Raw genomic sequence first — 27,719 nt, forward strand, 5'->3', positions numbered from 1 at the left:
TTCCTGTATACAATTCTATTTTTCAGTTCGGTTTCTGGCAAAAATGAAACTGAATGCATTGTCGGTTCAAGAGCTCTTCTGTAGTCTGTCAGTAACAACTAAACTGAAATCGATATAATATCAGGTTGATAGTCGCTGGTATATAGGCCAACTCTTAACAGCAGATGCGCATGTTGGCAACATTACTTGAGTCAATTTGAAACATATGCTGTAGCATCACAGCACACTGCATTCAAATGCCATTATAGGCAAAGTTGCAACATTAGCATGTTTAAAGAAAGGTATTAAATATAGTGCACCTACCACTTCCCGTTCAGTGTAGAGCAGGCTATAGTGGGACCCAGGTAGTCTGAAAGTCTAACTATTAATCTCCTTTCGCCCCAAAATGTCTACATGTAGCTCAACAGTTTTGTCTGGTTTTCATACAGTAATATATCCCACATAAACTAGCTCATCTGGTTAAATGCAAGTCAGCAAATTCCCTCTGGGATAATCTGTATCATTGTATCGTTTTTCTGTTTATTTTAATTGTTACTTTGTTGATCAATCAAAATGATCACTCCATTTTGTTTGATTATTATTTCGTTAAAGCCCGTGTTTGTGTTAAAATAAGATATGTTTCTGAAATGTCGACGTCAGTCCTAACCATATCTTTCTATCCTCATTTTTAGAACGGAATAGTTCTGTCTGTTCCTAATGCAGCTTCCACACTGTGACGCAGAACCCTGTTCTGTTTTTCTTTTCTGTGTATTGGAATGGGACAATTTGCAGAAATTGTCATGAGACCGTAGTGTGAAAAGGAGGTCACATATCGATGTCTTTGAACAACTGTAGGATAATATGTATACTATGGTTTGTCCTGCTGTCATCTGACTTAGTGGAATACTATCCTGTTAACAGTGATCCACCAGGATCACCTACTGCTCACCATGTAGTTTGACAAATAAGTGTTCTAAGTTAACAAATGAGTCCATCACCACCACCACAACCACAGAAAATGATACACTTATCACTAGTTTAATGCACCGTCCAACAATTTCCGTACTTCAGTTCTTGCACTGTTAAAGTAGACGTTTTTTTTTCATAAATTTGTTATACAAAGGGCCTTATATTATCTAAACTGGCGGTATTTAGTTCAATTGAATAGAGCACTTGTGTTTTAGTATGCTGATGTGATGGCAATCAAAGTGTAAATGCCTGAACCACAGACCTTTTTGATGTTTTAGATCGTCATACTTGAGGGACTGTGTTTTTTTTTTTTTTTTTATAAATGGCCAGTTGTATCATTTTAATGCCAGAGCACAGTTTCTTGTTTTTAAATTTAAAAAATACAACTGTAATGATTACGTTTGACTGTCTTATTAATTTTATTGTGGTTTGTATTTTGTAATATAAAACATCTCTTATATTTTGCTGTTGGTTCCATTTAACACCAAATACATCTGCTCCTCATCGCCCCCCTCCCCTCCCCTCCCCTCCCATCCCCATTTCAAAATACACACACACACACACACACACACACACACAAGGAGCTCATATACCGTAGGTAATTGTCAAGAACCTATAATTTCCTTTTGGAAAGATGGGGGAGGGGATACAGTTAAATTGGAGTGGCTCAATTTTCCATGGTGGAAAAAAAAATTCTTCTGTCTTTAACTACCCTGTACAGAAAGCAGGTCGTATTCCTCGCCCCGTTTTGCATCCACAAATATTTTGAATGAAAAATGTACCACAGTATGAAGCGCTATACTCCTCTATTAAACCATTGCCCCTTAAATATTTATGGTGTTGTGAACAACTGTAACATTGCAACTTATAGCCACGGAATGTATTGTATTCATAAATTACTGTTCGTCAGTAGCTCGAAGAGTACGCATTTTGAACTTTGTTATACAAGGTACTATAAAGTAGAATGCATTACTTTATTATGCTTCAGCCTGACACAAACAGCCCACCATGAGCCTCCTAGCGTTTTATATATTGACATTTCACCAGCTTAACTTTCTTTAAAATCCTTTTTATTTTGCTGCCATACTCACTGTTGCCCTTTTTTGTGTAATATGGTTTTGTGTCAAACACAGATGTTTAGTAATTCATTTATTAGTACAACACAACATTTAGGTCTGGCTATCTTTGTATTAGGCTTCTATTATTCGCTTATTTAGGAATTCAAGGGTGTTGAAAAACACAGGAACACGTGAGATTAGGTATGGTACACTGTGGTGTGTATAATCTTTAAAATGCCTTTTATTCTTGTTTTTCAGTTGATTTGTCACATTGATTGTATTCCTAAATGCCTTATTAAACAGACTGATTGACTGTAGCTGTTCGGATGCTAATAAGTATATGCTCCTGTGTTCAGTGAAATGCTGACTGTACAGAGTAGAGTTGCCAAGGTAACTAGGACCGCCAAATTGCCACATACAGTACAGTTATGTGATATTAAACATAGTTTTGTTTTTAAAAACATAGCATTGAATGTACAGTAATTGTAGTATCAAATATCTCATTTCCACTATAGAGGTAACATTAAAAAGGGGCATATTATACTCCAGTCTATTTATTTATTTTCCGCCCCCACAGCAACGGATGCAGCTCTACACTGTACTAGCCTTGTATGTTTCATTGCTGTCCATGCTGTTGAACTGTTGAATCTGGATTTGATGGCAAACAATGCTGTCATCATCCTTTTGTCTGGTGACAAATTTCCCCTTGCCAAGCAGCTTTGAGATAGGCATGCCATTATATTTTTTTCCCTTCACAATAGGTGCCCTCTGTTTGCTCTTGTTGATAACAACCGCAAGTGATAATATGAGTTGGCATGTGCCTACAGTACATTGCTTTCATTCCAGAGTGGCTATTACGATTGATGATTTAATGTTAAGTTTTAATAGTATAAGCGTTGTTAAATGTTTTAGTGCACCGTCGCTGAGTATGCACTTGTCTAGGCTTTTACAGGAAATTTGTGCAGTATGTTGATCACTAGTAGAAGATTTTGGGATTGTCAATAACAGCTGTAAACCATAGCGATTGTTTCTGAGCACGTTGCGCTTTTGGATTTTCAGTGTCAACAGAGAGAGAGAGAGATAAGTCATTGTATAAAGAAAGTGTTTTCCAGGGGTTTTGCCACACTTTTAGAATCCACCTTTCTTCCATTGCGGTCTGCTTTCTCTTGAAATAGTTATTGTGTCTGATATGATCACAGGCACATCTGTGCTTTTATTCACCTGTGATTGCTCTCAATCTGACTAAAATGTGTTGTTTTTTTTCAGGGCCTCTTATTAAAACAGTGAGCAATACTTGTAGTCTAATGATAGGGGTTTAGTATTTTGCTCCTGTTTGTTTTTTTTGTCGCTTTTGGATTGCAGTTGCAGGCATAAATACACAAGCAGATAACTGAATTTGTACCATTCCCAGTAGCATCAGAAAATACTGAGAAAGTTCAGTGTGAAATTCCCATGGTTTCTGTTAGGTATAACCATTCTCCCACTGCTGTCTCCCAATGACATACTACATACAGTATAAGTTGGCTTCATAGCTTTCTACCAAGCACCACCAATATTTAATAATAGTCAAGACATAAGGGCAAGATTTTTTTTTTTTAAAGCAAAACTAATAAGTACAAAAGGTTGTTAATTTCATTGGCATATTTGTCTTAAAAAAAAAAGTACTGCTACAGTAACTGAAGGTTTGAAGGAAGGAAAAAAAGAAAATTTGGGGGAATTCTGCAGTTTGTTCATGCAATAAAAGGCATATTTTAGGGTTTGAGTAACACCTCATACACGTTATAATTGTTTACACTTACATAGTTGTTTCCTACTGATGGCAGCATGGGCCACCCTTTGGATGGTATGAGATAACCTTTTTATAAAGACCTTGAGTCGATAGTAAGTAGTATTTTTGCACTGCTGCATGATCACACATTTAAGGTTGTTGATGAAAAACAAAACATCTGAACCGTATCTTTTTGTATTCCTTGCTCTCAGCAGGGTTTCTGCGGTGGGAATCTTGCCTGGATCAGGCATTTTTGCCCTGAGCCAAAATATGTACTGTGATCTACACAAATGCCAGGGGGCTTCTACACCATATTTGCCCATTAATAAAGCTCTTGTGCTCGTACCTGTTAATGCTATCTGCTCTGTGGCACAGGAGCTCATCAGTCTTTCACGAGTGGAGCCTCAGAAGGCTTCCCTGCTGGCATCTTTTCTGCCGCAGGACCCGTGAGACTCGCATGTTGTGAAACTGTAGTGCTGACACCCATGGGGTTTGTGGTATTCACCTGCTCTTAAATAGGTGGTTTGATTGCTGTTCATTACAACCTTCAGAGGCTTTTTCATCCATGCTGTCTAAATGTTTTTCAATCCAACAAAAAACTAACCACACATTCTGAATTTTCTAATTTTCTACATAACACTCCACACAGTTACCTCTGCCTGTGTAAGTGTCTGGGAATGTCAGGGTACTGGAGAGAACAAACACGCATTTTAGCCTAGAGCAGTGCTCCTTGCCTGCACACACAGGAAGCAGGTCAGGAGGAAGCAGGGCCTTCATTTCAGTGAAAAGGAAGGAACTACTTCTGTCACTTCAGGCAACCTCCATTTGATGCAACCATGGTACAAACCCATAACCAGAGTGCTGACAAAAATCTATAGCAGCCACTCCTGTGGAAATGATAAGTCTCTCTTTGGTCATTGTTGGGGAGATTTGGAATCGGAGCCTTGCTGTTTTCTGTCAGGGTGCTTTATCACACAGGGATGTTTTGTCTGATGGCTACTGGATTTCCTGCTGTTTTAAAACCTCACTATATTCTAGATGGGGAGATTTTAAACAGTATACGTTCTGTCATGTCCCAAGTGAACAAGGTGTTTACGTTTCAATTAGTTCTTGGAAACGATTTGAATATTCAAATGTTTAGCTTGTGTAACACTGCACCATATTTTACAATATATTCTTTCCTCTGAACTCTGAAATTATATTCTAAAGTTTATAGACCATGCTGAGTGATAGTTAGTCAGGCTTGGGGTTTATTGGGACATCCTCCTGTAGCGAATAAAAACCCTGTACCATGTGGGCTCCTGAGTGGTGCATCCAGTAAAGGCGCTACACGTGGAGTGCAGGATGTGCCCTATAGTTTTGGCAAGTCTATCGCAGGTTCCAGTCCAGGCTATGTCACAGCCGACCGTGACCGGGAGTTCCTAGGGGGTGGCGCGCAATTTTACCTGGCAGATTTTTACTTTCATTTTCAACAGATGTGCTTCAACGCAGATTCATGTGGAACCCTGTTTATGATCTCTTTCTAGCCGTCTTTTTAGATAGAATCTTGAGTCCGCTCTCTGTTTCCTACCGTTATCATTGTTAATGAAGGGGCAACAGGCTGTTCGGAAGTCAGACAGATCGGTAATTGGCATTTCCTGGCTAAACTCATTCTCTAGGTCCAAATCAAAACAACAATCAAAATCTGAAATGATTTCAGACATGTTAAAGTTGTTATAAAACACGTGTCGATGGTGGTATTGTTTGAACTATAGCACAGCTCTGTCCTGAATTTCAGCAGCACACCACTAGATTGGAATGGAAGAAAAGACTAGTAAGCCTGTTATTGCACTTAAGTGGAATAACAAAAGTGTTCCCCACGCTAGATATATCCATCCGTGTGGGATTAAAAAAAAAAAAGTATCTTCCTCCCAACACATTTATATTGAATATACAGTAAATGTCAGAGTCCTCATCCTCTCTTTTTATAAAGAATGTTATGATCAGGATCTGCATACCACAGTCCAATCACAAAGAGCCAATAGGACTGCCCTCCATGCAGGCCTGATTGTAGATAAAGGCAGGTATTTAGTATTTTATTTTGTGTTGAAGCACGCTCAACCTTATGTAGGCCACTTGGGTTTAACATGCATAGCAAAACAGGAGTGTTGTGAAAGACTTCTGCCCTAAGGGCTGCAGAGTACGTTTCCAGGCCTTGGCATTCCAAGCAGAAGCCTAAAATTCAGTAGGGCTTTGTTTGTTTCTGGTGTGCTCCCATGCAGGTCTGTTGGATGAATTTGCAAGGCTAATGACGATTAGGGTGAAATATGCACAGTCCAGTGGACCTAGTGCTGTGCATGGTAGAAGGAAATGTTAACACCGGCTGCGGAAGTTGGTTGATTTTGCAGAGCTTTTGTGCCGCAGGCAGATACGTTAGAAAGAATGCAAAAAAGTCATTAAACCAAAATATAATGTTGTACAAGTCCTGTTTGGAGCCACCTTAGTATTACAATAATGTGTTTTTATTATATTATAAAGGTAAACCTTGTTAACCAAATTGTGTAAAACCTACAACCCTAAAGACTGTTCTCTCTGATTTAATAGGAATACAGCGGGGTCGCATAAGCCAAAAAAAATAAAACAACCATGAGATTATGTAGATATAAAATATATTTAGGCTAATACATGAATTTTGTGAAACCACAGCTTTTGAATGAGTTCAGAGTTCATTTATGAAAAGTTCCAGACCTGACTTTGTGTGTTGAGCAGGAATGTCCTTTCCGTCCACTGTTAATGGCTACAATCCAGAAACTAAGACAATAAGGAACTTGTGAACATAACATTATGCTAATGAAAGGCAGTAATTATTATTAATGCATTGGTTCTAACACTCCGACTGTGCTGGTTTCCGTTTCCACAGTATACTAAACAAAATCCCTAATTATTTCATTATTATTTTAGGAAGGGTTAGTGTGAAGGGAATTGTTAATAGTGGCTGTTGGATGGTTGCTGACAGTTATTCAGCACAGAAGGCTTAAAAAAACAACCATAGTTTAAGACTTATATCATATTTCTAAAATTAGGAAAACTCATTATCACCTTAGTTCCAAGCAACATAAATAACTAAATAATCTCTAGAGCATTGCACACCCTTTGGCAACTGCAGTGTAATTTAGTTCTGTACAGATCATGTACGTTTTGCATATTTGCACGAAAAGCAACATCTGTTATGATATGAACATTTAATGTTGTCTTGTCACAGTTCTACATATATTTCTTAGCATATCTTTCCTTCTTTTTTAAGGAAGTATTTTTGCACTGATTGATTGCAGCTTTGTGACAGCCAGTTACACACTAGTAGTTAAGTCATGTGCTATACAATGAAATGCTCAATATATGCTGGGTTTCTGCAGCTCCCTGCCTTTCATTCTGGGAGTGCATTAACACTCCTCATCTGGAAAAACAAACATATAACTTCTATATTCTAATCAAATTCAGACGCACGCCAATAGCCTTTAAGCAGATAATTGCAGATTTTCTTCAGAAGCCTTTGTGTAAATGACCAAAAATATGTATTCTCCAGCAGGCACCAGAGTAACTCACCTCCTAACAGAACAGCTGCTGAGAAGCAATTCTGCTCTAGATCTAAACAAGGCGAATGATTTAGACTGATGCACTTCTCTAGCAGATGGTTGTTTTCACAATTCAGGAGGTGTGAGGTGCAGAGTCTTTAAGAGGCTGCTTTGCTGTCACAGAACATATATAGATATATACATTATGTAAACCATGTCAAATAGGTAAGAAACATTTAAGATGATTTTAAACTAGACCTCTAACAATAAACTTTGAACTGGACAACAAACATGAAACCAGGATGTATTGGTGAAGTTTGTGTGTTTGAACGCATAAGCCCAGTTCATTTATTTAGCCGGAAAAAAAAAAAAAATGCTTGCATTTAATTCGTATTTTCCCATAAAGCATTTTCCCAAGCAAAAAAAAGATAATTGAAACCACTGGTCACAAGTGAGAAAGGGATTGAAAGCTGGTATATATATATATATATTCATTACCATATGACCATATACATTGCTTTTAACAATTCATGTAATAATATTTCAGTGTTCTGTTTCTATTATCCAAGCACCACCTGATCACTGTCGGGAGTGGTGATTGCTATTCAGAATTTCTCTACATCAGCCAGCTGATGCCTGCAAATGACTAAAATAAAAGAGCGTCTGTGTAAGGTCTGCAATTTGCCTGTGTAATGGCCTTGCCTGTGCTTGAACATAAAAGACTATACCCTAAAATGTTTAAAGTCATTAGAATTTGATGTGCCTACCAGGCTAGAAGGATCTGTCTGCAAAAAAGGGCGGGTGGGTTCTGGTTTTGATTTCCTTTGCAGTGATCTTCAGAAAGGGTTTAGATCCTTCCTGCACAAGAGAACAGAATTTCACAAGCCTACCTCTTCAACAGCTACATGGCAACTGAGGAGCACTTTAGAGGCTTAACATTGGGTCTTGTGACTGCGGGCTAGACGTTGACATTCCTGAGTCTGTCCCCCTTTTACACACCTGACCCATGAGGGCTGGTACCCTCGCAGCTCAGGTGCTTTTACACTGGCAATAAATCTGACCCGTACCATGAAATTCCAGCCCGATAACATATCTGAATTTGGCTTGGGGCTGAAGCAGGACGTGGACGGGGTTAATGACTTTCATCATAACACTGGTGCATCTTGACTGTTGCATCTGTAACCTTATTGCTTTTATTGCCTTTATTTTATATGTTTTAAGTTTCTTTTTTCAGTGTATACTGTTGTTGAAGTTGTCTTTTCACAGATTAAGAACGCTAAAACTAAAGTATTATGCATTTGTACTGTTGTTTTTTTTTTTGGTGATTTTCACAAAATTTGAATCTCTATACATTAACATCAGTAATTATTTGATGAGCAAGTCAGTGTTTTGATTTAACTTGGGCCCTTCTGTTAAGTATTAAACAGAAATAATGAAACTCCGTTTATCTTACGTTAGATAAGACATATGGCTTTAATGTCACTTTATAAATAAGTTAATCATAAATAAAAATGACACGGAAAAGGAAGGACTGTCTTTGTGTAGAGCTATAATAATCAGCATATTCAAGCATGACTTCATGGTTATTTTTTATTATCATTATTTCTAATTTTAGGCTAGAAAGTTCATATTGCATGCAGATGTTTGAACAGCAAAGCATGAGGGGGAAAGAAATTACTTTTTTTGCCGTACACCTCCTCCATTCTCTGCGAGACTGCACTTTTCATTACGAGTGATGTCATTCGGTCAGTCGGCTCTGTAAAAGCAACTCGAGGTACCCGAGCTGTACCAGGCTGGCTGGGCTCGGCACCGGCTCAGCTCGGGTGTGCCAGTGTAAAAGGGGCATTAGTCCCACTCCACTATAAAACTGGGATCAGCAAAACTCTGCAGCAAAGAGAGATAGTAGCGATCTGTAACCTTGTGTTTAACATAAGTTGTAATTGTAGTATGTAATCCTTCAAATTTTAGTTTAGTATGTTGTATTGCTTTATGTTATTTAAATATTAAATAGGCTTTTTGGATATATAAATACGGATATACTTATCAAAGAGTAGCTAGGCTGAATTTTGAAATTTTAAAATAGATTAGCATTATTATTTTTCCCTCTAGAGGCTGGATTTATCCATTGTGTTGCTTTTTGTTTATAACATTTTAATTATTTTTTCCCTTGAATGATTCCTAGCCCCCCGATGGACTCCAGAGTGTAGCCACTTCCCCAGAGCCCTGCCGGAGTCGATATGAAGAGTGAGGTCTCGTCTAATGCTTCCCTGAGACGCGAACACCTGAAGGGGGCGCTGGCCAACCCCGAGCCCATAGAGGCGGCCAAGAGCTTCCCTGCTGACGTGGAGATGATCAGCAGCAAGGTCGGTAGCGAGTTTGCACCCCTGTGGGCCGAGGCCCGCCACCGCCAGCTGCGAGAGGTCAACGGCGGCTGCCGGGAGCAGGACAAGGGCCTCCCGGGGCGAAAGAAGCGAAAGAGCCAGCAGGCTGGCCCCTCTGACACAAAGGAGGTTCGGAATGGAGCCTTTGCCCCACATCCAAGACATGGGCTGGAGGGTCGGAGTGAGGAGGACAACGAATCCTCCTTCAGTGACTGCGCCTCCTCCCCCTCCTCCAGCCTCCAGTTCGGGGACTCGGACACGATCAGCTCCTCGGAGGAGGAGCAGGACAAGGCAGGTGCGGTGCAGCCCATGCTGGGGAGGACTCGAGGAGCCAGACCACACAAGTGGCCTCGACCGGAGCCTGAGGCGGTGCTGATGAAGCGGCCCTGCCTCCACGGGCGCCGGGCGCTCCAGCGGAAGCACTTTGTGAAAGCAGCCAGCTCCTCCCAGCGGACTCAGAAGCAGAAGGAGCAGCTGCTTCTGCAGCGTAAGAAGCGGGAAGTGTTTGCCCGGAGGAAGTATGCGCTGCTGCAAAGCACAAGCAGCTCCAGTGAGAATGAGCTCACCAGCCACTCCTCCTCCACATCCTCCACTGACGGAGAGGAGGAGCTGTACGTGGATGTGAGCAGCAGCAGCAGCCAACCCAGCAGCACCGCTGGAGCCCCAGGTAACCCCATGCACACCATCACACACCCTACAACACGTGGATCTTCATATGAATAGGACTCATTATGGATATGTGGAATGTTCTTTTTTAGTTCATATGCAATTACATTTCAGTTTTGCCACTTATTTTAATGTACAGTGTTGCCCTATTAGAGATCCATGCACCACATGCCTTGGTTTTCTCAGCTGTATGGTTTTTCAAGCCTTCATGAGATTGGCAGTGTCGTGTGATCTTGTGAATATGATCCCCAGGGCAACCAAAACACATGATCAACCCAATCCAAACAGGCTCGCTGCTGGGTGCTTGTTTGTATTACAGAACTTTGTGGAAGTACAGGAGATGTTCAGGCTGCTTGCACACTCCAAGTGTGGGGTCTCGTTTTTAACTGAAGATCCTGGTTCTGTATTCAGAAACTAAGGCCTTTAAAGGGCTTTGGAGAAGTGACTTCATTTTGAAGTAAAGCACTCGGTAGTTAATTAAAAACATATTCACAAAGCTTTCACTCATGAATTTATTTTAGCGAATACAATTCTTTGATATTCATGAAACTTTCCTTGACTGTTAATAGTTTGTGTTTATAAAAAAAGGCAAGAAAGTAGTACCTCCATTTTAATTCTACATAATTATAGAATCGGATGGCTCTGACACTGATAAGTCTAAGCTTGTTGAATTTCAAGAAGCCTAGGTTCGATGGGCTGTGGCTTGTGCATATTTGGCTTTTAAATTCTACATTTTCTTAGCTGGCCTAGTGATGCCTGAGGGCCCTGCTCATTGTTCTAGCACGTACTGTGGAAATGTTTCCTTAGCACTGATCAACATTATTGCTTTACTTAGAAAGTAGGAAACCCATGTGTTTTTTTTGTTTGTTTTTTTTTCTCCCCACTCACTGTTGTTAAGGAAAGCTGGTAGTATTGTCGTAGATACAGCACGATCAATCTGTTCAGTTGCATGGGAGTGCTGGGAAAGCTCAATTAATTAAGTGGACCTCATGACTCATTAATGAATGGAACATTCTGACCAGGGAAATGACTGAGGCTTTCAGAGTGTTAGTCAGAATTGTGCCATTTCTTTTTAAATCGCCAGGAAATGGTCCAGTTGTATCTAGTGGTCTGAGCACAGGGGACCTGTTACATGAGTCATTTTCTGTTTTGCACTCATTAGAAGTGCTGCAGCCAGCAGTCTTCTGAGATCTGTTAACCTCTGTCCCTGATCACTCCTTCATGAACATAAAAAAGCCTCCGAGAAATGTTTCTTTATCCTTTTGTCAGACTTTTAGAAAACATTTTTTTGCTAGCAGATGCGGAATTCAGATTTTTATAGTGAGTTTTATTAAAACATGCAAGCAATATCTAATGACATGACTCAAATATGACCCTATATTTTGGTCCCAATACAGGCCCAAACTCCAGGGAACAAATTATGCTCCTCAACCCAGCACAGCTCATTTAGAGAACGTCGTCTTGCAGCTCATCGTTCTGTTGTTGCTATGGTCAGCTCACATTTTAGCAGATGGCATGTTGGGCATATTATAGTGAAGGCCAGATCAGTAGTGTTTAAAACAGCTGGGAGCCTCTCATTCAGTACATTGTATTCTCCAGGTACTGCTTGCATAGTGTAGCCTACACTGGTATGATTCATAGCATAATTGCTAGTACTGTTTTGAGCAAGGAAGTTGCTGGCTGCTGTTTATTTTTGGTAACATTCATGATTTTGAAACTCCAGATGAGTAAAAGCAGTTTGTAGAAAGTAAATAATGTCTTGTTTTTCTAAATCAACCACATTCTTGTTTATACTCCCAGCTCTTGTAATGATGCACAGAACACCAGAAAAGCATCAGAAAAGTGTCTGTTAACATACAGTACTATATTTAGGGAAAGTTCAAATTTAAGAATAGATGCATGTTTTATTTCTGTGTAGTCTGTGATGTTTAGCTTAGAGAAGAACAGTACATCTGAATATAATCTAGATCCTGAGCAGCTGTCCCTGTGCCTTCCTGGTTAGTTGAAAGAAAGATTGGCAAACTTTTTGTAAGCTCTATTAACATTAGAGAATGATGTGTTTGTGTCTTAATTTCCTGTTGTGCAAGCACACCCTCCCTGCGAGCAGCTTTATTAACATGCTATTTTGAAATTCCTCTAAACCTGTTACAGCCCCTTCAACGTTCTGCTTTACACACGCAGCTCTAAGATGGGCCAGCAGTGGAACATTAAACATGTTGAAAGAGAGAAATAAACAGGCTGTGAGCAAATGGGGCAACCACTGGTTTCACCCACAAGTAGAGCTTCAGTTCAACTTCCCAGACCAGCCTGTCTGCTGACTTGATCATGTTTTCTGTGTGAGAATTCAGCAATGGTAAAAACAGTATTTAGCTTAAATACTGCTAAAATGCATACTTTGTGTTCGTAAAACATGAGTCACTATTGAGGACTTTCCCCTCAAAATTCCACAGAAAAATTCCTGAGCAGTTTGTATGTACAATAGATTTATTATTCCACTGCAATAGACAGTGAATGTTAGTGTGGGGGTCTGACCAGAAATACCGGACCTAGGGATGTAGACTGGGAGAGCTAGGCAGCTTACCATGGGAAAAGAGTAGGCTGAGAAACTGTGGTTTAAGTGTTGTGCAACACCACTGTGGAATGCAGGGCTGTAAACAGAGCTGTGTCCATACTGTAATAGTGGCTCAGTAGCCTGTATTAAGGTAATTATAGGGTCACGTTTGCCCACATTCAAATCGATGGATGTCAAATACTGTTTGTTTAGTTTGTTTTATTGTTAGAAATAAAGAGGAAGTGAAAGATGTTGGATTGAGCCAGAATCCTAGGTTATCCAAAATGACATGCCTGGGCAGAGTGCATGTAGTTTGTCAGCAAGTTGACATGAGAGCTGATGCTGGATAAAGAATAAGTATTTCTTTGATGCAGCTCTCTGTGGATTATATGTTGAATCCCCTGCCATTCTGAGCAAAACTGCTGCGATCTGCTTCCCCATTCGGGACTGCCTGGTTGCCCTGCTTGACTAACTTGCCCTGGGCAAGAGGGTCTCTGCGAGATTCACACTCTGTTTTTTAATACTGTATAGCAAGTAATCAGTATGATATGTGCTAGCTGAATAGAGAGTACCTTTACTATAGCAACTGCGTTTTAAGCAGGTGGCCTTATATATATAAAAAAAAAAGTATATTAATTTATTAATAATCTATTGCTATATGTTGCCTAAAGATTGGTTTCATTTAATAAGCAATGTTGCCTGTAAAAATGTAATGTTAGACTTTATCAATACCGGGTACTGCTAATATGCCTTTATTATTATAGACATGTCATACACATTAATGTCTTAAGAGCGGTTGGCCTTCCTTAGCAAAGCTCTTCAGAGTATCGGAATCTAGGCTCGGTCACGCAGACTTTTCTGTTCTAGCCTGTGATTGGTTGGCTTTATCTTCCGAACCTTTCCATGGACGTTTGTTACAAGTAGTTACTCCACATCCTGTGAATGCCAGTCATGGTGGTCTGTATTTTTATGGTACTGACACCAGTTTGGCTAAACTGCTGAGGGCTGTAATAATTTGCTAATATCAGGCAAAAAGCCCTTTGTTTTTCAGTCGACTACACTTGCTCTGTCAGTTTTCTAGCTTTTCACATTGGTTAATCTCAATTTTACCTTTTTCCATACATTTTATTTTCAGTATATATCCCTACCATTTCTATAAAGCGTGATACTGACATCATCATTTTGGCATTTTAGCTCTTGTGGTATTTCCCTATATATATATATATATATAATATAGATATATATATATATATATATATATATATATATATATATATATATATATATATATATATATATATATATATATATATATATATATATATATATATATATAAGCTGTTTCTTATATTTGTTAATCAAATTGCGTAGGGAAGTGGATACCATTTAAATGTTAAGTTTGCAAATCTCTTTTAGATCAGTTGGATAGTCTTTCAGTTTCGATAATACCATGTTTCATTTGCTGTCTATTTTCTTGAGACTGACACAACTAGACTGCCCATTTAAATGCATGCATGACTTTAGGGCTGTGTTGAACATTGAGCTCACTTTACAAAGATCTTTGGAAGTTGGACTGGATTTATTTATCTACCCCGAACAAATCTCTTTCCTTTTTGCTCCTATCTTTTATCATTGATTTTTTTTTTTTTTTTTTTTTTTTTTTTTTTTTTAGCGTTGTGGAATTTAGTAGCAAGACATTTTGATATATCAGTAAATTACTGTAGTAAAACTGAGTAATTTGAAGATCTTAATCCAATAGAAAACATATGGGAGCTTTTAAATCAGAAGCTTCTGTGAGCAAAATGGATGAACTGTGGATCTCTTTACTGAAAGGCTATTTGGACATTTACCAAATATCATACCCTGTACAGCATGTAAATACTTTAAAATACAGGTCTACAGTATAAACAAGTTGTGTTCTGTGGCCATCCTAGTTGTTTTTGGTTTTTTTCATTTTATTACATTTAAAAGGTAATTGAATCTAGTAAATTTCTGGGAGGCTAAAAACCAACAGCCTGACAGTAGAAAGGAGTAGATACTTTCTGTTTACTACTAGATAGTAACCTTCAATTACAGTGCTACTCCTCACATAAACAGTGACCCACTCAATGTTTTCCTTCTTTTTATTGCGGTGCATTTAAGTGAAAAAGTATTAAAAACAAAAGTATTGGTCTGTAGGCTAGAAAGCCATCAAATAACTGTATATAGAGTAACTGAAAACCGTGGGGCTGTTCGGTAAAATATCATTTTGAGCAGGTATGGTATACATGTATTAACTAGATGTTAAATCTCAACCTACTCCTTGTAATATGACCTTCAAAATCGGCGAATACAAACTTGAAGTCTTACAGTGCTGCTGCTTAAAGAAAAACATGGTACTGTAGCTTTGTAGGATAGGACATACATATTCAATTTAAAATAGCAGTGTGTAGGAAATTGACCACCAAGAATGGTCTTTGCCCTAAATGAACAGAATTATACTACCTCATCGGTTTCAGTGGAGAATGACTAACTTTGTTACCATGGCATTTCAGAAAATCCCCCCTTTTCCTTCTAACTGCCAGTGTTGTACTTTGTGACCTCATGCTCTGAGGGAAAGCCTTGGGAGCTGTGTTGGACAAGATTTATAGTATTAACAATATGGGACCAGAATTATTAGAGTCTAAAAGAAAGCAAAAGGAAAATAAAACTAATAACGTTGATGAACTTGAAATATCTTAGGTACAACTGAGCCATTAAACCTTTGAGTTTGTTACTAGCCAAAGTTTTATGAATTCTGCAAATGTGAATAAAGGTCAGTATAACATGTGCACATCCATTAGTGACTCTCAATACCATGGTTACCTCCCTGCTAGTATAACAAAGTGTCTCTCAAATTCTGGAACACAATTGCAGGGCGTGCTGATTTGCAGGTAGTGAGCTTGAAACCTAGCGCTGATTCGTGCAAGTTCATCCATCACTAAAAACAGCAAGACTTTCAGTTTACTCATGTTTTGAAGTAAATATTACTGTTTGAGGCAGCACAATAGACAGCAGAAAGAGAACAGTCAGAGGGGATAAGAATTGTGATTCCCCCCCCCCCCCCCCCCCCCCACCCCCCCAGGCAGGGAAATCATCACATTTGAGTTAATAGAGTTAGAAGGTCTTCAGCAGTCCTTGGCAGCTTTTTTTGTTTTTGTTTGTAAGTGCTTCCTGTTGCCGATTCTTTTGAAATGATCTGGAACAGGCTTCACTTGGGGGCTTGCAGTGCAAATGAGTTCTGAAGTACCTAGTGTTAAGAGTTAACATTTATTTTAGTAATAATAACACATGGTTTTAAATGTATGGGGATTTATTGACGAGAAGTAAACGGTAAAGAAGCAATTTAGATTTAGGAGAAAAACGCATACAAATAGTTTCCTTACCTGGTGTACAGCATGCAGACATGCTGCAGATACTATTGAAAGGTTTGAAACCTGAATAATTTTTTTATTGTATGAAATCTGACGTGCTAAATTGAGGGGATATTTCAGGGTATGTTCTTGAATCACTCACGCAGATTCTCGGGAAAGGGAGGAGAAAAGCAAACTTAACTGCTTGCTTCTATGGTGTGTGTCAGCCTTTACCAGAGGCAGGTTCCTTTCAGTCTGCGCTTTGGAAACGTTGTTACCTCCAATGTGAGAGAAGTATGTGGGAGTAAGTCTAAGAATAGCTACCGAACCAGGGGTGTAGGTGCTTTCACTTACAGAAGAGGCTCTACCGTTGATTCGGTGGTTTTATTTTGAGGGAGCAGAAGATGATTCTATAGAGGTTGAAAAAGTTTTTTCAGTGGGATGTGTAATGACACAGTTTTCGGTTGAAACTTAAGGTTAGCTCAGTTCTAATGGTATGAAGACAATTAAGTACCAGAATGTATACAAACATTTAACCCTTCATTTAAAGGCATTTGGATTAAAAAGCCAGCACTTGTAGTCATCAGCACACGTGGCTTGATTTGGAGGCTGTCAAAGAAGTCATCATTATGTTACCTGGTAACTAAAAACAATTGCAAAAAAGCATTTTTGTAGATCTGTGAAAAGGACTTCTGCTCGTATCCACTGTGATTCCTGTTTTCATACAATAGCACCACATTTAGGGGAAGCGAGTTAGCGATTAGACATTATATTTTAATCAGCTTCTTTAAAACGCTGCTTCAGGACAACCTTTCCTCTTCTTACACAGAACTCCTCTAGTTTGATTTAAAAGGAAAAAAACTTTCAAGTCTCCTTGACAAGTGTCATTTTCAGTAGAGGAGGGAACTGATTAAGTGACTGAGGTGCACTGTTTTTGTTTGGTTGCAGGAACCATTGATGAGGACGTGGTGGTGATCGAGGCCACGCCGGCCCCCCCAGCCGCTGCCAATGAAGAAATCAATGTGACCTCCACTGACAGTGAGGTGGAGATTGTGACTGTGGGGGACAGCTGCAGGTAAGACTAGGCTTTGCACATCACACGGGACTGTCCCTTGAGCGCATGGCAGAATGGGTGCAACCAGGCGCAGGCTTCTTTAAGTGACTAGTAGAGATAAAAGCAGTCTGAATCTTTCAGGGGAGGGGGGTTGGCCTATTATTTCTGATCACTGTCTCGCAACACTTCCGTAATTTTGGTTTCAAATCATGTTTCCGTTTCCTTCCTGCTTTACCTTTGTTACTGTACACCTTGCTAGATATTCTTTGAGTAATTTCAGCCAATAGCAAAGGGAATATAGCGGAGGTTCCCATATATACATACTTCCGTACATAGGTAGTGAATGTTTGTCATGTTTTATATACAGTATGTTATAGTATGTACGGTTTAGTTCTTCAGTATTAATATTATCATAACCTGGGTATGCATGAGTTCTGGACTTCAGCTGGTTGGGCTTGCAGTGACATTTTGTGCAGACCTGTATGTTACAAACATATGGTGTTAAAAGATGTTTATTCAACAAAACCAGGATTTGAACCTAAACAAACCTATTCATTCTGAATCTTCTGTTTTCCTTAAACAGCAGAGAGTTTGTAACTCTTTAAGCACTACAGCGAAGCTCAGAGTAAAACAATTCGGCATTAGCAAAAGGACCCACGACCGGCATTTCAAAATATAGTGTAGTATCATTTTTTTTTAGGATTTTAGCTTTGCCATACAGTTTAGCACTTTTTTTTTTTTTTACAGTAATCCCCAGACAAAAGGGTATTGAATTTTGAAAACTATTTGTTTGGATACTTCAGAGACATGATGATGGTGATTATTGTATCCCAGCCATACCAGAGACTACATAACTGAAGGCAGTTTCACCGGGAGCTGACTGCTGAAATCACAGTGTTGATATGGCCAGTCAGAGAGCTTTGAGGGGCTTTTTTCATCCTTTCATTAATTGCTATTGAGGTGTTTCAGTGCATGGTGCTCAGAATCAGTTCCAGTGGCTTGATTCCATTATTCTGCTCAGTGGTTCCAAAAATAGCAGGGCTGGCGAGTTAGCCTACTAGCAAAGGCACTTTGTCAGCCCAGATGAATTGCTTTCTGTTTGTGATGCACGACTTCCGCTTGAACCAGTCGTGTTTCCAAGCTGAAATGACTGATAATGGAATCGGTAATCAGTTACTTTTCCTGCACCCTGCTGTGAAACCATATCCCAGTTCATCTGCTAGCGAAAGCATTTTTCACATATGAAGGAGAATTACGGTCAAGCTACATCTGTTCTTCTTTTTACAGGGCTGATTTTTGAAAGTGTCAAGGTTTTCTAATCCTTTCCATTCCTTTTTATTAGCTTCACTGTCATTCTCTTTGCAGCCTTTGTGCTGTTAAAAATAATTTCTTGCACTTTTTTTGATGAAGGTAGAGAGCATTGTGAGACTGTGTGTAATACCTGCAGAACAACATGGAGGTAAAAGCTGAGTATGCAGTAGTACCTTTTTAAAGATTCTTAGAAATTTAAATTGTTACTTTATGAGAAAGCGTAAAGGGAGTACTGGGAAGGGTATTTACAGTAGGTACTCCCACTTGGATTAATAAATGTTTCAAATATTATATATTGGTCCTTTCTTGTATTATTGTATTGTTAAGTTTATGATTGGATAATGGAATAATAAGGTAGATTCCCCAGTCTGTTTTGCAGTGACATCACCAGGCAACAGTGTGCATGAGTCGACAAATCGTGCTCCAGGAAAAACATTGTATTCCACAGGTATACTTGTACACGTGTTCTGGGAAGCAGAGTGCTACATTGTAACATACCCACAGTAAGTGTGGTTGATTGGCTCTCTGCTTCCCTGTTATGGAGTCCAGGGAGAACCCATGCAAGTTAAAACAGAGGTCACAGTTTGTTTTTCAGGCATTTTGTGTAATTTGAAAGAATAAAAATGAAGTATTTTGCAGCCTCCTTTTTGTAATTCCTGGCTATAAAATACAGTTGGTCTCTTTAATAGAACGAGGGTCTTGTGCCTTGGTATAGATTAGATTAAGGTGCTGACGTCTCCTTTGTCATTTATAAACAATCTAGGGCAGTTCTGTACTGCAAATGGTGATGGTGATGAGTTCCTGTCATGATGTGTAAATACACAAAGGATGAGCGTGGAAAGAAGCTGGTAGAGTAATTTGCAGATGCGAAAAGACAATGTGCTGCATTGTTTCATGCAGCCTGAATTACTGTATTTCATCCTCTTCCCTTTTATAAAATTCTGCTACAGAAAGACAAATCCCAGCTGTTTTCTACATGTCTGTCACACAGACATGGGTTAAAGGAGAAGTCACAGTTTATCTGGTCGGTTTATGGGCAGCAAGTAATTAGTTCAGATAAGTGCCTGTATGGGCATTTTGGATCATTTTAATTGTGAACCCCAATTATTTTACATTGGAGAGACATGTTATGTGTGTAGAGTGCAAGAGATCTAGCTCTATATCTTGTGACTTGTATTGAATCCAACAACAAACTTCCTTTTTCAAAAAAGGTAGAAGCTATATAGAATACATATTACTGTAGCAATTGCAGATTCTTTCAAACTTAAGAGTGAATTTTTTTAAGGTAGATGTTTGCAGTTGGAAAGGTAGTGAGATTAGTCACAACAAGCTGGAAAAGAATTAGGTGCATTTATCTTGACTTGAGTCATTGTTCATATTCTGTACAATAAACTATACCTGTCGTGTCTAGTCTGCCCTCTTGCTTAGTAAATTGTAATGAATTTTGTATAGTGCAAATTTCTCTGCTGGATTGGTGATGCATACCGCTGCCTTCAGAGGACTGATCAGGAGCCAACAAACTAATTTCACATTTGACCTGCACCTGATGAAAACATGCTTTGGATTTAGTCTGATTATGACAAGAAACTGAAGACTAAATGTTATTACATTTTTAGGGAATACGTCACCAGGTCTCCTAAATCTCTGTATCATTCTCTTTTTAAATCTTGCGCTCCAAAAATATTTAAAGTATTGCTCCCTCAATGTTAGGACACGATGTGTTTGCCCTCTTGCTAATCTAGAATATCGATGACAGTGTATATAAACAGGAGATAACCAATATTAGTCTGCAAGAGTTTCCAAAGCTGAGTCACCAAGGTGTTTAAATCCCTTTTTTTAAACCATTGAGAATGAGTGATGTAGAACAAGACCTAAAATCTATGGCAAGGTCAAGTGGGATTTCAACTGTTTGCCTTTTAGTTTTCCACTTTTGCACAATCCTCTTTAGAAAGTGAGCTGCACTGTTATTTTAAGAAATGAAACAATATGTACAGTGCAAGCATGACAATAGAGGGAACCTGCATCTCCACTTAGGGTCAGCATGGGGCAAGTATTGTGAATCTTTACACAACAGGGCTGCAGCGTGTTCAGATCTCAGAATAAAGAAGTGCTGTGTTAATATACAGAGAATGGGAGTAAAAGACAAAATAAATACATTCCAAGCAGTGGAGTGGGTACATATTTCTTGTTTTCACTGACGTCTGTCGGATTCCAGCAGCACTCGAGGAACCTGAAGAGGAGCCCTGTAGTTTATTGTTCTTGGCATGCATCTCTAAAGAGTTGTTTATGAGTTTGCTGCTAATGGACCTTTAGTTGTATTCATCTAATTTATTTATTTTTCTAAATGTGATTGTGGGAGGGCAGAGCCCTGCACATAATTGCAGGGGGCAGGGCAAAGCCCTGCTTGTAAATATATTCTTTTGCGGGTTGAAATGTGTTTTAAAAGAATGGTTTGTGAGTTTATTTAAAAGATAAATGTATTGTTTATGTTTATTTAAACTGGTGCTATTAGTGTGTTATGGTTTAAGTGTATTTTGTGTTTATTTAAAACCCAGTGTTTGTTTTGTTTTTGTTATTTGTTTTAATGTCGTCAGGCAAGGCGATGTCAGTCACTACCAGACAGCTCATGCAAATGCAAGGTCGACAGTCTGTGATTATTGACTGCCGGCCATGCAAACTGAAATACGTGTAGAATGTGACCATCTCAGAATTCAATAATTGAGAGTTAATTCAGAGATGGTCACAAGTATAAAAGCCTGCAGCTTTTCTTGTTCTGGGTGAGTCTGAGAGTGAGAAACGAAACGGAAAGTAAAAAGGATGACCAGCGCTATGCGTGCTGGAAGCACCGGCATGGTACTTGTTTATTTTGGTGTCAGCGTTCGAGATCTGTTTTGTTGATACTTTTGTTTTACTTCTGTGAGCGTTTGTTTTTGTTTAAATTTTTATTTTATTTTTGTGTGAATAAAAACAGCGCACCAACGCGCTTTTCACCCATAGTACCTGCCTGTGTGTGTCTCTGTCAGCTTTCTGCTCGGTTGCCCTGTCACAGTGATGTGTGTATATAATTTTTTTATTTTTTTTTTCATTTTAATTTCCTTGTTCAGTGCCATTGTTGTATGTGTGTTGCACCGGCTTGCTGTTTATTTTAGACCTCTACCGATCAGTTTGTGCACTTTTTTCTTATCCACCAACCCTCCTTCTGGATACATATAGTCCAAAACCTTAAGCTGGTATGTTTAAAAATGTGTGCTTCACCATCTCAGCCAATCCTAGGCATTGGTACATATTAATTTCCTGAAGTCATACCAAAATAGACTAAATAAGTCAACCAAAGGAGATTGAAGCATAATGAACAACTTTTATTCCAGAAGATCATTACAAAGTAGTAGTTGCTTGGTTGTGAAAGTACTACTATGAGAGACCACACAGTGGTGTCACACTCCAGTTAACTGCTAAATTAGCAATTAACAGGAGCCCTGGCAGAAAAGATACTTGACTGATGTACTGGGCCATCCAGACTAAATATTATAACTCCTGACGAAATGTTTCAAGCATTCTGGTTTAAAAGTCATTTTCACAGGCTTGTCAGATGAGTTAGCTCATGTTACATAAAGGACCTATTTGAAGTTTCTGTGTGGTGTTTAGTAAGAGCTAGTGCTCTTAGTGGGAGGCGTTTCTTGGAAACCAGTGTAGGCTTTACAGTCTAAGAGGGAGGCGGCCTTAACTTTATCTCACACAAGGAGCCCTAGTTGTTTTTTTAAAAACCGAAGACCTGGCTGTCGACTTTTTTCCTGACCCTTTTTAAGGTTGTTTAGGTTAGAAGTCATCAGCATTAGCAATGCTGTATTCACTTAAAATAACATTATTTAAAGTTCAAACAGACCGGAAAAGAGATGGGGAAAGAAAAACATGGTTCAATTCCATCCACTGGAGCTTGTTTTGACACCAGTAACTGCTCTATGCTGTCTGGCTGAAGAGGCAAAACCAAGCAAATTAGTGGGTTTCACATTTTGTATCTCAGACCAAGTCTCTTCCTCACTCCCATAGGAAGCAAAGTTAATTGTTTAGAGGTCAGAATTCAAATTCCGCCTCCTCGGGAGGTGGTCTGTACAGGCTAAATGTTTTCTTTTAAATACGATAAAAATTTTTAATAATGTTCTTCACAGGGTTTGCATTTACTGCCTTTATCATACTTTCATGGAGTTTTATTAGCTCTTTGTTGATTTAAATGGAAGGCCTGATATGTGACTCGGTTTCCATCACTTCTTGCTGTAGATTGATCATTTTTTATTTATCTTTTAGATCCTGAGCAGCACCCAGGGTTATTTCCAGTGTCCCGTTACAAAAGAAGATTCATTTTACCTGTTGGGACTGACCCCACCATTTATTTTAGTGTGCATTAATTCGGTTTTGTTCTAAAGATGATGTAGTGAGGCCTGAGTGCCTTCTCGGGAAATGTTTTTGTGAATTCTAGGTTTACATAAAAAAAAAAATAATAATAATAATAATAAAATAACTTATTGTGCACATTTTTTTAATATGGTGTGGGTTTTGTTTTATAATGAGAATAAAAAGAATGTGGTTTATGAACCTGAGATAAAATCCCTGCTGTCTTCTGCCCTGTGAAGGGCAGCACTGTTGATTTTTGTTCTGCTCCCTTTAGTGTCCTCCCTTGTGTGTAGTGAGTCTGTACCTGCAGACTGGTCCAGCCCACCTGTTGAGTAGAGTATCAGGAATCTCTGGAGCTCATTTTGTTGTGTAGGTGTGGCAGCTTGCAGAATTCCATCTGCCTGGTTATGCTTCTCTTTTTTTCACTTCGCTTCCTAAAGACTTGTGGTAAACAGGTATTCCAAAATAATCCTGCATCTGCTTCTTGGCAATTAGGAGCTCTCCTCGTGGGTATACGGCATTGCCTAAAGAAACAAACAAGAACCAATTAAGGACAAGCTCCTCGTTCTTCTGCACGGGGTATTTTGGCCCCAGTGGAGAGTGTTTACTGCTGGGTATCAAGGTTATCCCTGCGGTGTTGGTGTTGGGAAAAGAGCCTGGTTTCAAGTGCATCTTTCACAGACTAGAACGAGGGCAGGCATGAGACCACTTTTCTGTGGCTTCAACCCTAATGATGGGGGTGCTTGAACCTGTAATACAGTGCAGTTTAATGACCCTGTGTTATTTCTATGGCCACTCACAATCATATTTTCCATAGAGTCAGTATATCTGTGTTTTTAACGAAGGGATTTGAATGTTAACGCAGGAGGTGTTTGTATTATTGGTAGTACAGCTTGTACTCCTACAGTATAACGTTCAGTTTGATTCAGTCTCACCTGTCCTAAAGCTCTGCTGTATTGGACCCCGTTCACACTAACTGAGCCGGCCTTGTGCCGTCTCAAATTTCCGTTCACAGTTGAGGTTTTAGGGGGCCTAAGTGCGTTCATATATGTGGCTGAAAAGGAAGCCTAAATTACGCTGAAGTGCTTGTCTGGAATGTAAACGGTGACATAATCACCGCATTCCTGGAAGTCAGCGTAAGAGATTGAGCTGGGAAATTTGCAAACGTAAATATCACCATCTTATTTGTTGCAACACTGTTGGTACTGTACTTATTGCATATGCGTGTGTTGACAGTGCAGTCGGTTTCATGTTGGATCATGCGTAAATGCAGCAAACAAGGATGTGTACATTACATTAGTCACAATACAGATTATTATATTAATGGTGACTGAATATGCAACGTCATATGCATGACTTATCAATATTGAGATTTACAATCTTAGCTACAATCTGAAGTGTGTGTGTATGTATGTATATATGTATATATATGAGCAAGTTTTTTCGTTTTAATGAAAGCTGTATGATGAAGAAATACTTACCATTTGTGACTGATCCATCATCATCGTCAAAAGTGTCGGTGTATTCAGTGCATTCCCCATTGCTATTTTCCGGGCTGGAGATCGCAGTAGGTCCCATAAAATCCAAGATCCATAGTGGATTTATCTCTGGCCTGCTGCTCAGTATTTCCGAGAGTTCTTGGAAAAACTTGCAGATTTTTCTCTGAACGCCCCTCAAAAGGGCGTATCTGATAGCCCCTTGCACCACAGAGTTAACAAGGACATAAAGGAGATAGCTGCTTCTGCATCCACCACTGACATATCACAGACATTTGCAGAGCTTTTTGAGATGTTGTAGTAATAAAATAATGACTTGGATCGCATTATTGAGGAGTGATAAAACGAGTGATTGGGAGAGAATTTATCAGTATGCACGTCTATGAAGAGGTATGTGAAAAATACAGCGAACAAGGGGTGGGGCTTGGCTGGAGGTGCAGGACTGTCCTTTTGCGATTCAATACCTTTTAAACCTGTTTTACTCAGAAAAATTAAATATTTAAAACAGCGAGTGTAAAATTAACAGCATGTGTTAAATTGGACCTGACTCACCTGATAAGCGCTGAATAAATGGACCGCAAGGGTCCCAGCTGCTACCTCTTAAAACCGACATTGTTTTATCTACTACGCTCGACCTAGTAGGGGGAGTGGTTTGAACGACGTCACCTCACTGACACGTCAAGGTTGGCCCAGGGCCTGCGTTGGGTTCACACATACAGATAGGCCGGCCCTGAGACGGCATCATCATTGCCTACTTTAGGCAGCATCAAAAAGCTGGCGTAAATTTCACCCGGTCCAGGGCCGCCTTTTCATTTTTTGAGCGTTCACACATGAGATAAGGCAGCCCTGGGCTGGCCTAAACCACAAGCGTGAACGGGGTTTCAGTTATAGTAACTGTATCATCACCTTAGTAACAGCAACCGAGCAGCTGTGTTCTAGAAGTATGGATGTTTACCAAGTAAGCATTTGCTAGGCCAGTCTGTTATTGAAAAGGGAGTAGACAACATGGGGAGACATTCAGCTGGATCAAACTCTTTGGCTGTGGAATGGATCTGTCTAAACGAGGCAGAGCTGCATTCTCTGAATGTCTGTAGTGCTGGTGTAAGGGCAATGCTCCTTCTGCAGTCCTCTGGTTTGTGCAGATAACATGAAATAAAATCTCCCCAGTTTGCCTGACACCGTCATTTAATTTTGCCCACTGGATTCAGTTATTTGCAGCTTGGTGTAAAATGCACATAGTAAGCAGTGGGGAGCTAATTGCTTTCCTAACATATACAGGCGAAATGGTTTTATTTTTTGACAGATATTTCTGTGCATTAATTTGCCTGCAGTTATAAAGGTGATCATTTTGCATCACACAGTTTTTGTTTTTCTTGCGTACACAAGGCAAAAAAAGGATCTCGCTGTAATTAAGGCGAGCGAGCAAGATTTGCAGAATTGATACCAGAAGGCATGTTCTGGTCTCGGAGGAATCCCTCCTCTGTTAATCATTTTGTTATGATGTCTTAATGATGCAATCTGTGGTTTAGGGGTTAAAACGAAGCTTTGAGAGCCATGGGATCAATTCTGAGTCCTGTCCCTCACTCACTGAGTGACTGGCTTGTGAGGAAGTTAGTGCACCTTCCTCTGATTTAATTGAGACATAATGAGCATGACCACACCAAACAAGGAGAGGGGTTGGTTTAGTTGTCTTGAGATTTTACAAAATGGCATGTTGTAAACAGTTTCTAAAGGCACACAATTAGCTGTGTGCCCATCTGGAAAAACAATGTTCCCCATACGTTAAATGCATTGGTCACTATTTTGAACTCTACTGTGTGAAACATGACCCCTGTCATATCTGTCATATCTTTTAGGCAGTTTTAAATGAAATTGTCCATTACAGTATGGAACTTAAAATAAATAAACTGTGAAGCTGACTAATCTTTAAATATATTAGTATTTATGTTTTAACTAATATACAATGTGAGGCAGATACTGTGTGTTGGTAATGATTGTCTGAAATATAAACCAGTTGTCCATTCATGGAATACCTTTTCTTGATCTCTAGTGTAGAACACTAATAATGCTGTGATTTGATGTTCAATAACTTATTTCAAACGTATTTTCTGTCTTGGGTCTTTTACAGTCAAATGCAGGCTATCCAGTGTATCAGAAAATCTACACTGTTATTTTTACAAAGCTCAGTAAAGAAGGATAACTAGTTTATTAATACTAAGCAGAGAAGAAACAAAGACAAATGTGTGACTGCTGTTTCACACTCCTTTATGGAGGCAGTTTTTGCAGAGAATCTGTGCTTACACCTTGGAGTAAAATAACATCATATACTGTTGGTCTTATGCAGTGAATAATAGGAGCTGGCGTTCTTTCCCACAGCTAGGACCAAGACTCCAAATTTCAAAAGTTAAACTGTATGATTAGCATGCAGAGTGCAGCAGGACTGCAAAGCCGCAGCGAATTGCTGGGAGTCAGATTACCTACAGGCTTCAAAACATACCAGATGCTCTTTTATTTCTCTTAACAACAAGTGAAAATGGAGAGAGTCAACAATGTGACAGGAGATTATAAATACACCGTTTTTGTGTAAACAGCAATAGTACCATCATGGTAAGGGTAGGACAGAAAAATAAAACCATAACACTGTCAACAATCAGACATGACCAGTCAGCAGGTGGATACATTTCCTTGATTGCCACATTTTTAAAGAATTTGGGGGTGGAAATGTACAGCAAAGTGGAGTCTTTTTTTTTTTTTTTTTTTTTACTGTGTTTGATCTGAAAGTACCTTTTTGTCTAGCCCATCTTCATTGAAACTACAACACAATCGGTAATTTGTATGGCAGATTAAGCAGTCATGCGAGAGGTGAAGGGCAGTCTGTATTTCTATATTTTGTCGCTTGGATAGGATTACAGTATATGTGTGCGTCTGTCTTTTGTATCAATGCTGATCCGCTTCCCGAGGCCTCCTCTTCTGATCCTTGTGGTTTGTGTTTCCAGGTCTCGATCGGCAGCCAGCCACTCCAGATCACACTGGGGCCCCAATTCCAGCTCTCAGAGTCGACCTCAGGAACCGCGGAGCCGAAACAGGATCTCCACAGTCATCCAGCCTTTGAGACAGAGCGCTGCAGAGGTGGTCGATCTAACTGTGGATGAAGATGGTAGGTGTACCTTACTAC

At 39.4% G+C, this 27,719-nt stretch overlaps 1 protein-coding gene across 1 annotated transcript in view; it reads left to right on the plus strand.

Moving 5' to 3' along the window:
* The window catches only part of LOC121298922 (E3 ubiquitin-protein ligase Arkadia-like), a 44,523-nt gene that overhangs the window by 983 nt on the left and 15,821 nt on the right, over positions 1-27,719 (plus strand). The window contains 3 exon segments of the mRNA XM_041226243.1: positions 9,508-10,373; positions 17,243-17,369; positions 27,541-27,701. Of these exon segments, the coding sequence (XP_041082177.1) occupies positions 9,563-10,373; positions 17,243-17,369; positions 27,541-27,701 (1,099 nt within the window). The 5' untranslated portion in view covers positions 9,508-9,562.

The sequence above is a fragment of the Polyodon spathula genome, chromosome 24, assembly GCF_017654505.1.
Source record: "Polyodon spathula isolate WHYD16114869_AA chromosome 24, ASM1765450v1, whole genome shotgun sequence".
Lineage (NCBI taxonomy): Eukaryota > Metazoa > Chordata > Actinopteri > Acipenseriformes > Polyodontidae > Polyodon > Polyodon spathula.